Source organism: Phyllobates terribilis, unplaced genomic scaffold (assembly GCF_046119375.1).
Source record: "Phyllobates terribilis strain yellow unplaced genomic scaffold, ASM4611937v1 Scaffold_2__4_contigs__length_985480577, whole genome shotgun sequence".
In the NCBI taxonomy this organism is placed as follows: Eukaryota; Metazoa; Chordata; class Amphibia; order Anura; family Dendrobatidae; genus Phyllobates; species Phyllobates terribilis.
The window spans coordinates 861849302-861861565 of record NW_027362762.1 but is presented as its reverse complement, the minus strand read 5'-3'; the positions used below and the strand labels follow the sequence as shown (position 1 = coordinate 861861565).

The following is a 12264-nucleotide window of genomic DNA, read 5'->3' as shown; positions in this document are numbered from 1 at the left end:
ATTTTTTTTTCATAATTTTTTTTACTGCTCAGACTCATGTTGTCAGCAGAGAAAATAACGCAGTAAAAAGGTAAAAAAAAAAAATAAAAAATGCAAAAATGTTTCAATGAGATGTTATAATTCTTGTTCGTTCTGCTGCTGGATAAAGCTGCATTTTTGCTACCAGAAAAAAAAAAATGGAAAAATGCTACGTGTGAACAAATTCTAAGGGTGAGGATGTATTTAGTGCTTCATGCTATAAGTTCGTAGGTTGAACTGGTAACTTTTAGTCCCAAAAATTATCTAGTTCTCACATGTATACCAAATATATTTGCAAAGTTATTCCACGGGGATGTGGCTAAAATGACCCATGTGTGTTAATGCAAAGAATGCCTAAAGGCTCTCCCAAAATGTCAGTCTTTTTTTATTTGTAGTCGCCATGAGACAGATGCTGGAGCATATAATCTTAGTACCTGTTGTGCTGTTACCCTGATCCTCTTGGAAAAGTATGAATAAACTGACAACTGGGCGTTACCATTCCCATGGTTGATAAATAAGTATTTACTAAGGAGTAGACATGTCTATACTCTCCACCTGTGGTTTGTCCTTATGAAGTATACAGTGCCTACAAGTAGTATTCAACCCCCTTTAGCTGGTTGACACATGCGGAATTAACTTGGCATTGTGACATTTGTACTGTAGATCAGCCTGGAAGTGGGAAATGCACTGCAGCAAATTTTTTTTTTTTTTTTAAAAAAACGTTAAAAGTTAATTCAGAGTGTCATTTATTATTCAACCCCTCAAACCACAAGAATTCTGTTTGGTCCCCCTAAAGTATTAAGAAGTAGTTCAGGCACCAAGAATAATGAGCTTCACATGTGTGGATTAAAGATCTCTTTTGCCAGCCTTTTCTGACTATTTAAGACCCTCCCCAAACTTGTGAACAGCACTCAGACATGGTCAACATGGGAAAGACAAAGGAGCATTCCAAGGCCATCAGAGACAAGATCGTGGAGGGTCACAAGGCTGGCAAGGGGTACAAAACCCTTTCCAAGGAGTTGGGCCTACCTGTCTCCACTGTTGGGAGCATCATCCGTAAGTGGAAGGCTTATGGAACTACTGTTAGCCTTCCACGGCCAGGACAGCCTTTGAAAGTGTCCTCCCGTGCCGAGGCCAGGCTTGTCCGAAGAGTCAAGGCTAACCCAAGGACAACAAGGAAGGAGCTCCGGGAAGATCTCATGGCAGTGGGGACATTGGTTTCAGTCAATACCATAAGTAACGTACTCCACCGCAATGGTCTCCGTTCCAGACGAGCCCGTAAGGTACCTTTTCTTTCAAAGCGTCATGTCAAGGCTCGTCTACAGTTTGCTCATGATCACTTGGAGGACTCTGAGACAGACTGGTTCAAGGTTCTATGGTCTGATGAGACCAAGATCGAGATCTTTGGTGCCAACCACACACGTGACGTTTGGAGACTGGATGGCACTGCATACGACCCCAAGAATACCATCCCTACAGTCAAGCATGGTGGTGGCAGCATCATGCTGTGGGGCTGTTTCTCAGCCAAGGGGCCTGGCCATCTGGTCCGCATCCATGGGAAGATGGATAGCACGGCCTACCTGGAGATTTTGGCCAAGAACCTCCGCTCCTCCATCAAGGATCTTAAGATGGGTCGTAATTTCATCTTCCAACAAGACAACGACCCAAAGCACACAGTCAAGAAAACCAAGGCCTGGTTCAATAGGGAAAAAGTCAAGGTGTTGGAGTGGCCTAGTCAGTCTCCTGACCTTAACCCAATTGAAAACTTGTGGAAGGAGCTCAAGAATAAAGTCCACATGAGACACCCAAAGAACCTAGATAACTTGGAGAAGATCTGCATGGAGGAGTGGGCCAAGATAACTCCACAGACCTGTGCCGGCCTGATCAGGTCTTATAAAAGACGATTATTAGCTGTAATTGCAAACAAGAGTTATTCCACAAAATATTAAACATAGGGGTTGTATAATAATTGACCCACACTTTTATGTTTAAAATTTAATAAAATTCAACTGAGCAACATAACTTTTTGGTTTGTAAGATTTATGCTTCTGTTCATAAAACCTACTCTCGTTTGCAGTTTGAAGGCTCTAACTTATTTGCATCTTATCAAACCAGCTAAATCTGCAGGGGGTTGAATACTACTTGTAGGCACGGTAAATACTTCGAAACGCGGTGACAAAAAACGCATCCAAACACTCTTGGTCGCATATTGGACCTCTGGCAGCGCAGATCTACATCCTCTTTCCCTCCAAGTTTGCATAATTTTCAACATCAGAAGAGAGAAAGCAAACCAAAAACAGAATAATGGCACAGGGTACTTATTGTCCGACAATTACTCTTTTTCTCTTCCACAATGGTGCAATCATCTCCCATAAAGATGTTTGGATCAGAAAATTTAATAATCTTCAATACTAGGATTATCTCTTTAAAACAAAGATGATGACTATGGCCATCTTTATATCTGATCTGATGTAATCATTTACATAACTCAGTCATGTGATTAATTATATAGGGATTTTTGGAAGATAATGACCCAGTGGGGAAGGGACTGATATAATTAGAAACATAAGGAACAGTATGAATGTAAAACAGCATAAAGTGCGTTGTGCCTCCACCTTCCCACATGAGCAATCATACATGACAGAGCCGAGTTACTGCAGAGAATATCTGTCCAATTAATGACTTGCAAGTCAATCAAATCCAGAAAGGTCTCCAGCTCCTGGTCAATAACAATGTCAAGGCATGAGAAATCTCTACATCACGGCTGCTAATATAACACACATGTACGGGAACATTCCCGGAATGTAGACCTTATATACCAAGGTTTTGTGACGTTCAGTGCCGCACTTCTGGTTCCTCCGCACTCAGTGCACAGGCGGCAATGATCAGCTAATTGTATCTTCAATGACTTTATTGGTATGCTGAAAATTGCCCATTGATATTTTTCCTGAAAACTGAGATCAGCACAGAAATACCTAGGATCCGATATTTATGCACACATTTTATCACTTTACAGTACGGTGTTTTCATCTTGGCTGCTTTTTACACTATAATTTCCCCAAAAATCAATGGGAATTCTTATAAGAGAATTGGTATTTAAAAAAAGGACTAAAGTGGCCAGTTCTTGCTCTTATTTTATTCCTGCCGCTCTACAAAATATATATATATTTTTTTTTAATCCGCCATACAGTTCCAGAGATATGGGCCTTTTTATTTAGTGCTAATGTCTATGGTCTCAACCAAGGGGGCGTGGCGCACAGGATTTTCTGGGGGTGTATATTTAAGCTGCTCTGCATAATTACCATGTACGCCCCACCTCCTAATAAAGACCACCAAAATTAGCACAAAAAAAGCCCCACATCTCTGGAACTGTATGGCGGATTAAAAAAATAAAAATAAATATTCAAATACATTTAAAAATAAAATAAATATTTAAATACAATAAAATAAGAACAAAAATTGGTCACCTTTTACCTGGTGATAGGTCATCTTTAAAAGTGATCTGCCAGCAGTGCGGATAGGTCTGTTTTACTAAACAATTTTATTCCCCAAGAAATAACATTTCTGGGGAATCTTTTCTCAATTACTTTGTTCGTTCCTTTGTTATTCCTCCTAGAAATTAAAGAATAAATTGACCACAGGGTGTTACCACTTGTAAAATGGGTGTATCCCTACTCAGCTCTGATTGGACAGTGAGAGACTATGTAGGGACACATCCCCAAACTAGTAACGCCCAGTTGTCCATTTATTCATTCATTCTAGTATCAGTAACATAAGAATGGAACAGCGCAGAGATCTAAGAACAGATGCTCCAAAATTCAGCAATCCTCTAACATATATGAGTATAAATTTACCTAAGGAAAAGCTGAGGTTTAAAATGTATTAGGTTTGGGTCCTGCGTTGTGAAATATATTATTCAGAGAATGTTGGTCTTTTGCGGAAATGTGCAATACGTGACCAGCAGACTCAACTCTGCAAGATGTATTCCACCAAAAGTACACGGAAGATAAGACCAGGAAGCTATTTAGGGAAAGTGAGACATGGCAATGCCTGGGAAACAAGTACAAAACCTAAAATAGAACTACAAAAAAAAAAACCAAGCAAAAAACCCCACCAGTATGGTTTTCACGCTCGTTCAGTCCTAATAGAGGAGACATCAATCCACAAGAGGAGTGTGAAAGCGGAGCTTAGGCAAGTAAAAGACGATAAATACAAAATATACAGTCTAGTTTTACTGTTACCAGAAGGAGAACAATGAGCTAGAATGGAAGAAAATGTTCAGAGCGGAGCCGACAGTTTAGAAAGTGCTTCTCCAGCTCTCAGTGATTGATACCTTTTAATGGCTAACTGAAAAGATGGTAACAAGTTGGAAGCTTTCCAGACTACTCAGGTCTCTTCATCGGGCATAGAATAACAAAATCTGAAGTCACAAAAATATACAGAACAAGACACAGAAAGCAAATCCTATCGCATTATTTCTGTGTCTTATTGTGTATAAATATGTGACTCTTCAGATTTTGGGTTATACTAGCCTGATGAAGAAACCTGAGTAGTCTCGAAAGCTTGCAATTTGTTACCATCTTTTCAGTTATTCATTAAAAGGTATCAACCACTGAGGACTCTCAAATCTTAATATTTTTTTATCTACTGGCTAACACGGTACAAAGATATATATTTCTCCAGTTCCATAACTGACCATCATTAGGATAGACCATCCATATTAGATTGGTGGAGGTCCGGTTTTAAGCATCCCTGTTTATCAGCTGTTTGAAGGGGCTGCAACTCTTCTGTGAGCATTGTATCCCTCTTTATTATGTACAATGTTTTGTACTGCACAACAGCATATTCATGAGATGATTGGCCTAAGAACACCACGGATTTATAACTCATGGCTTATGCTAAGGACTGATCATCAATTTTACAGATCAGGAGCAGACCTGAGGGATCACAACCTGGTCAGGTTTGCTGCAACGTTCCTCTGAGCCTGGTAGACTTTTGCACAGGCATGGCAAATCTGGCAAAAGTAGTAACAGTCATTTGGTCCTTCTATTAGGGACGTGAATAAGGGCAAAAGAGCGAAAACAAAGGGGAAACCAACTCTGACACCTCACTTATAGTAATGGTCTTCTCAAACAGGACAGAGGAAACATTCGGACTCCTTCAAGCGCCAGTGTCTGGGTAAGAGCCCAACCTTGGCACCCCCATAACCACCCCTGTAACATTTAAAGTCCACACACCTAATGTCACTGGAAGACAGGCGATGATAAATCAGGGATATCGCCCAGACAGGACACGGAGATAATTACTCTAGTGATGAGCAGACAAGCCCCATCCTGGACTTTTTCTCACAGACGGCAAAGAACGTTCAAATTTTTGATATATGATAAAAGATGAAATGGAACGGACTTCAGTGTTTTCTCGAATGTGGGAGTTAAATACAAGAACTATTTTCCGCTTTAAAGGCTTATCGCTAAGAAAACAGATTACGACCAAACATGAAGAATAAATGGATTTCCATCTAGGAGCAGCTGGCGAGATGGAGATTTACCCTACATGAAGAGACGGGAAGGCAACTCACCAAAAATAACAAAACCAATAGCCCAAAGAACGTACCACACGGTGCCAGCCCCACACTGGGAGAGGGACAGGATAAAATATTAACCCACGCTTTAATAGAAAAACCATCATCCCTCTGAACATTGCATCTCTCCGGTCTGACCCCAGTTCAAGGGGAAGAGGTAATTATATAGGATACCAGGGGGCCTAGTAAGGGGCTGTATGGACGGACAAGATCTCCTGTGAGGGAAGGAAGAAATTAACTTGGATGCATTCCTGCCTTCTCCCCAAAGATTCACTGCAGCAGAGGAGGAGAGCGAAACACCCCCCAGAGCGGAATAGTAATGAGAAACATGACAATTATGGCACGTTTTATGCATTACATCATAGGAATTACAACTGTGAGCGATCGTAGAGCGAACGGCAATGTGATACAAGACATCCACACAATGCCGAAAATTACACATGCATCAATCTCAGAGCCGGACGTAATGTTCACAATAAATCAAGAAGTATTTCTTGTACTAAACAGAAGAGATGAGCTTCAGTCAAAAAGCTGCAAAGTAAAGTAGACTTCACAGAAGCGGACAACTTAGTTATAGCAATTTCTAACATATTCAAAAAAATAAAATAAATAAATATATAAAATAAATAAATATATATATATATATATATATATATATATATATATATATATATATATATATATATATACACATACACACATACATACACACACGTATATATATACAGGGTGGTCCAAAAGTAGGTGGACAGAAAATAATAACATTTATTTTGATTTATATATAAAATTCTATTTACTAACACAAGCATAACATTGACAATTAAATTTTATTCTGAACAATAATACAAAAGCCCTTAAATGTTATCAACGCAGGTGCTCACACTGTTTTCCATTACAATTTGCACAGCTTTGAAGTCGCCTCTTACGCTTCAACAAACTTTTTTGCACAAGTCTCTTTGGGTATTAATTTCATGAAATGCATCTCTTTTATGTAATTTTTCAAATCACTGACACTTTTTGGCTTTCGATTATAAACTTTGTGAGGAATGAAAAGTGGAATCTGATTGGTTGCTAAGGGCAACTGAGCCAGTTTCACTTTACACCATGCTTGATAAATCTCCCCCTTCATAACCTTATTACACTTTCTGTCCACCTACTTTTGGACCTGTGTGTGTGTGTGTGTGTGTGTGTGTATGTGTATGTGTGTGTGTGTGTACATATATATTTACACTGCTCAAAAAAATAAAGGGAACACTCAAATAACACATCCTAGATCTGAATGAATGAAATATTTTCATTGAATACTTTGTTCTGTACAAAGTTGAATGTGCTGACAACAAAATCACACAAAAATCATCAATGGAAATCAAATTTATTAACCAATGGAGGCCTGGATTTGGAGTCACCCCCAAAATTAAAGTGGAAAAACACACTACAGGCTGATCCAACTTTGATGTAATGTATTTAAAACAAGTCAAAATGAGGCTCAGTATTGTGTGTGGCCTCCACGTGCCTGTATGACCTCCCTACAACGCCTGGGCATGCTCCTGATGAGGTTGCAGATGGTCTCCTGTGGGATCTCCTCTCAGACCTGGACTAAAGCATCCGCCAACTCCTGGACAGTCTGTAGTTGCACCTGCATGAGCTGCACTACCTGAGCAACTTCTGTGGGTTGTAGAGTCCGTCTCATACTACCATGAGTGTGAAAGCACAACCAACATTCAAAAGTGACCAAACCATCAGCCAGAAAGCATTGGTACTGAGATGTGGTCTGTGGTCCCCACCTGCAGAACCACTCCTTTATTGAGGGTGTCTTGATAATTGCCAATAATTTCCATCTATTGTCTATTCCATTTGCACAACAGCATGTGAAATTGAATGTCAATCAGTGCTGCTTCCTAAGTGGACAGTTTGATTTCACAGAAGTTTGATTTACTTGGAGTTATATTCTGTTGTTTAAGTGTTCCCTTTATTTTTTTGAGCAGTATATATATATACACATACATATACAGTATACATATATATACACACCCATATACATATATACAGTACAGACCAAAAGTTTGGACACACCTCATTTAAAGATTTTTCTGTATTTTCATGACTATGAAAACTGTAAATTCACACTGAAGGCATCAAAACTATGAATTAACACATGTGGGATTATATACTTAACAAAAAAGTGTGAAACAACTGAAAATGTCTTATATTCTAGGTTCTTCAAAGTAGCCACCTTTTGCTTTGATGACTGCTTTGCACACTCTTGGCATTCTCTTGATGAGCTTCAAGAGGAAGTCACCGGAAATGGTTTTCACTTCACAGGTGTGCCCTGTCAGGTTTAATAAGTGGGATTAGCGGCCCTCCAAAGAAATGCACAGAACATCAGGAATGGCAAAGTCGCCACTGGAGCCCTGTGCTCTTCACAGATGAAAGCAGGTTCATACTGAGCACATGTGACAGACATGACAGAGTCTGGAGACGCCGTGGAGAGCGATCTGCTGCCTGCAACATCATTCAGCATGACCGGTTTGGCAGTGGGTCAGTAATGGTGTGGGGTGGCATTTCTTTGGAGGGCCGCACAGCCCTCCATGCGCTCTCCAGAGGTAGCCTGACTGCCATTAGGCACCGAGATGAGATCCTTAGACCCCTTGTGAGACCATATGCTGGTGCGGTTGGCCCTGGGTTCCTCCTAATGCAGGACAATGCCAGACCTCATGTGGCTGGAGTGTGTCAGCAGTTCCCGCAAGATGAAGGCATTGAAGCTATGGACTGGCCCGCCCGTTCCCCAGACCTGAATCCGATTGAGCACATCTGGGACATCATGTCTCGCTCCATCCACCAACGTCACGTTACACCACAGACTGTCCAGGAGTTGGCGGATGCTTTAGTTCAGGTCTGGGAGGAGATCCCACAAGAGACCATCCTCAACCTCATCAGGAGCATGCCCAGGCATTGTAGGGAGGTCATACAGGCACGTGGAGGCAACACACAATACTGAGCCTCATTTTGACTTGTTTTAAGAACATTACATCAAAGTTGGATCAGCCTGTGGTGTGTTTTTCCACTTTAATTTTGGGGGTGACTCCAAATCCAGGCCTCCATTGGTTAATAAATTTTATTTCCATTGATGATTTTTGTGTGATTTTGTTGTCAGCACATTCAACTTTGTACAGAACAAAGTATTCAATGAGAATATTTCATTCATTCAGATCTAGGATGTGTTATTTCAGTGTTCCCTTTATTTTTTTGAGCAGTGTAAAATATATAATATACAAACACACGCATCGGAGATCTATCTATATATGCACATGTCCTGAAGTGGTATCTTTAAACAGAAGAACTGAACTTAATGAATTTGTAAAAATACCACATACAAAAAGAACAAAATAGAAAAAAATATTTCAATGACTAATCCACTTCATCTTTGACTGGTATATTGAATGGAAACTTAAAGCTCACACTATTAAATATACAATTTTCCTGACGGATCAGACAAAATATTTTACAGAACTGTCTGTGTCTCTATACAGCAGTTACATATTTGTTATAGCGCCCCCTGATGTTCTTTTTAAATATCAGAACATTCATCTAAATATGTAAAAAATGATCTAACAAAAAAAAAATCTAAAAATTTGCTGGCATGAGTGCACCATGCCAGGATGCTTAAACGGGGTGTCCACTACTCTGACAACCCTTTCTGAATCCCTGTGTTTCTCCCAAATAAAATAGTAACACTTTGGCTTTATTCACACATTAGTACTTTTGATCAGTATTTTATCAGTGTTTGTATGCCAAAAGCAATAGTGTCTCTAAAACACAGAACAGCTGTCAATTTTTCAATTATAGTTTTTCTCTGTACGTTCCACTCCCGGTTTTGGTACTGACATGTGAATGAGGCCTTATACTTACATCTGATGCCGGCGCCATTCCAGCGAAGTCGGCACTGGCTCTCCCAGGGATCGCGTGACATTATGTCACGTGATCTCTGCAGCCAATCAGCGCTAGCTTCACTCTCCCCTCCTTCAGATAAATCAAGACATCTGGAGGATGTGAGAGCGGTAGTCACGCGATCCCCAGGAGAGCCAGTGCCGGCACTGCTGGAATGGCATCCACACCAGAGGTGAGTGTAGGTGTTATTATTTTACTGGGTGGTGGACAACCCCTTAAAGTGTAACTGTAGTTTTAATATTTAAAGAATAATAGATGACTGCCCAAGTCACTGATTGGCTGCAGAAGTCACACGATAACTGATTGCAAACAAAAGCAGAAGGACCCTGGAACATCGGTGAAAAGAGGTGAACACTATTATTTTTGGGGCTTCTTAGATTTGCAGCAGTTTTTCTTTGAGAGCCCCATTACATGTTGGTGAGATGTAGCATCTAGTGCGCTGGTTCTTGTTGAATGGCTTAAAAAAAAAAATTCAGAAATCCTCCTGATACCAGTTTCTCAGGAGATTCTGGCTAGGCAAGACACACAAATTGGATGTTCGGAGAGGGAAGCTAAAGAACAGCAAGGGGCGTCATAACAAGAATGTGACCGCATTATCATCACCATACTGATATGCTGAGTTTAATGTTCACCACAGAAATCAGAATTAAAACAATGACTAATATGCAAATTATATTGGTCTTAAGATACACACATGAAGACTGAGCCAAAAATAACAAAAGGTGCATTACTTGCCAGAATCTCCCACCCCAACAGATTCCCCGACACAGGGAGCAGATGCTTGTGACAACATAGTACAGTTTCTGCATAGTTTGTACCTGGATCTGTCCCTTGCCCATGATCTTGTCCACAATCTCATTGTTGTCCTTGTTGAGCTTGCTTTTGTCATAGCACTTCTCATAGCACAAGATCCGCAGGTACTGAGACCCCTCCAACTCAATTTCAAATTCCTGCGAAGAAAGAGCATGAAGCTGGTATCAAGGTGCAGAACGCGGGCTAAGAATGTATGGATTCAATTGTAGTACATTGCAGTTGGGGGCTAAAAAGCCTTTTGCCCAAAAATCAGTTGTCAATTTAAAAAAGCACTCCCATCAAAGCTATTGTCCTCCTAATATATAGCAATCATCCTATTATATAGCACTATGTACATACAATTGCTCATTTTGCCTTTCTACCCAGATAATTCTTCGCTTTTCTTTGCTCTTTGTAGAAACCAGGGCTGTGGAGTCGGAGTCGTGGAGTCGGTGCTCATTTTTGTGGAGTCGGTATAAAATGGACCGACTCCGAAAATATATAATAAATTGGGTGCAGTAGATCAATACAGTTTGTGGGGAATATTTTTTCATAGGAATTTGGGAAAGTTATGAAATGTCCTATAAATGTCTGTCCTATTCCTGATCTAAGGCTACATTCACACACAGCGCTTTTGCTGCGTTTTTTGAGGATACGTTTTTCAGCTGCAAAAGCAGATCAGCTTTTTAAAAAACCGCATCAACTGAAAGGTTTTTGAGCTCATAGATAATGTTTTCAATAGCAAAAGCAGATTAGAATAATGCCGAACAAACGGACATGCTCATTCTTTGTGAGGATCCGTTTTTGAGCCCAAAAACGGATCATCACAAAACGATGTGTCTGAATGTCATATCTTGAAACCCATTGACTTTGCTGGGATGCCCAGAGACACTGCATTTTACTGCAAAAAACAGATCCGCAAAAACGCTGTGTGTGAATCATGGCGGTAGCCAGCGAGGGGCAGCTGCTTCCCCCCCTAGAAGCAGGGGCACGCACCTATCAAAACTCACTTGTATGCTGCAGTGCTCCCGTCCTGCACTGGCTCCAGACTGCAGGGGGCAATCTCCCCTCCTCTGTCCTGTCTTCTGCCGTCTTCATCAGAGAGAGGAGGGGGAGGGGTGCCTGCCCTGCACAGGATCCGATTCCTGGGCCCCGAGCTGGAGAAAGTGAAAGTACTACTGCTCATCTCTGTCACAGGAAGGTAACTAATCCTAATATTGTAGGTGATTATTATGTGCGCTCTGTACAATGTGTGTGAACTATAGGTGCGATATGTGCAATGTACTATTTGCTGTCTGTAGCTGTCATCTGTCTATCACACTCTATCCCTCTATCTATCCATTCATCTATCCCTCTATCTATCCATCATTGTATTCTATCTAAATATCTTGATTATTGTATCATAAAAATGATTAAATGTCTGATGTTCACATTGTACTACAATACATTTTTCACTTAAATATAAGCAATATATGTGGGAGTCGGAGTCGGTGTAAGGGAAATTGAGGAGTCAGAGTCGCAGGTTTGGCTAACCGACTCCACAGCCCTGGTAGAAACAGGACGTCTCTAATACCTGCATTTATCATTCCCCTCTTTAACTCCTGACTCAGCTGCTCCCTGCTCCCTCAGGGACTTTTGCAGTGACTGATGACTCATGCAAGGAAAATTGACCTCCTCTTTCTACAGAGAGCTTAGAAGGATTCAGCTAGTCAGTTTTTAATCAAGTGATGTCATAGACCTAATGGGAAAGAGAAGAATTATCTGGGTAGAAAGGCAAAATGAGCAATTGTAAGTACCCAGTGCCATATAATATGATGACTGCAATATATTAAGTGGATACAAATTTTGATGGGACTGCTTCTTTAATAAAACTGCATCAACTTGTACTAGTAGGAAATTTGGACACAATTACAAAAAGCAAAGGA

At 40.5% G+C, this 12264-nt stretch overlaps 1 protein-coding gene across 5 annotated transcripts in view; it reads right to left on the bottom strand.

The window, feature by feature from the left end:
• ABR (ABR activator of RhoGEF and GTPase) overlaps positions 1-12264 on the bottom strand; it is a 424780-nt gene that overhangs the window by 65186 nt on the left and 347330 nt on the right. For all 5 annotated transcript variants that reach the window (XM_073667980.1, XM_073667981.1, XM_073667985.1 and 2 more), the window contains one exon: positions 10366-10497. In XM_073667980.1, the coding sequence (XP_073524081.1) occupies positions 10366-10497 (132 nt within the window). The remainder of the gene's footprint in view (positions 1-10365; positions 10498-12264) is intronic.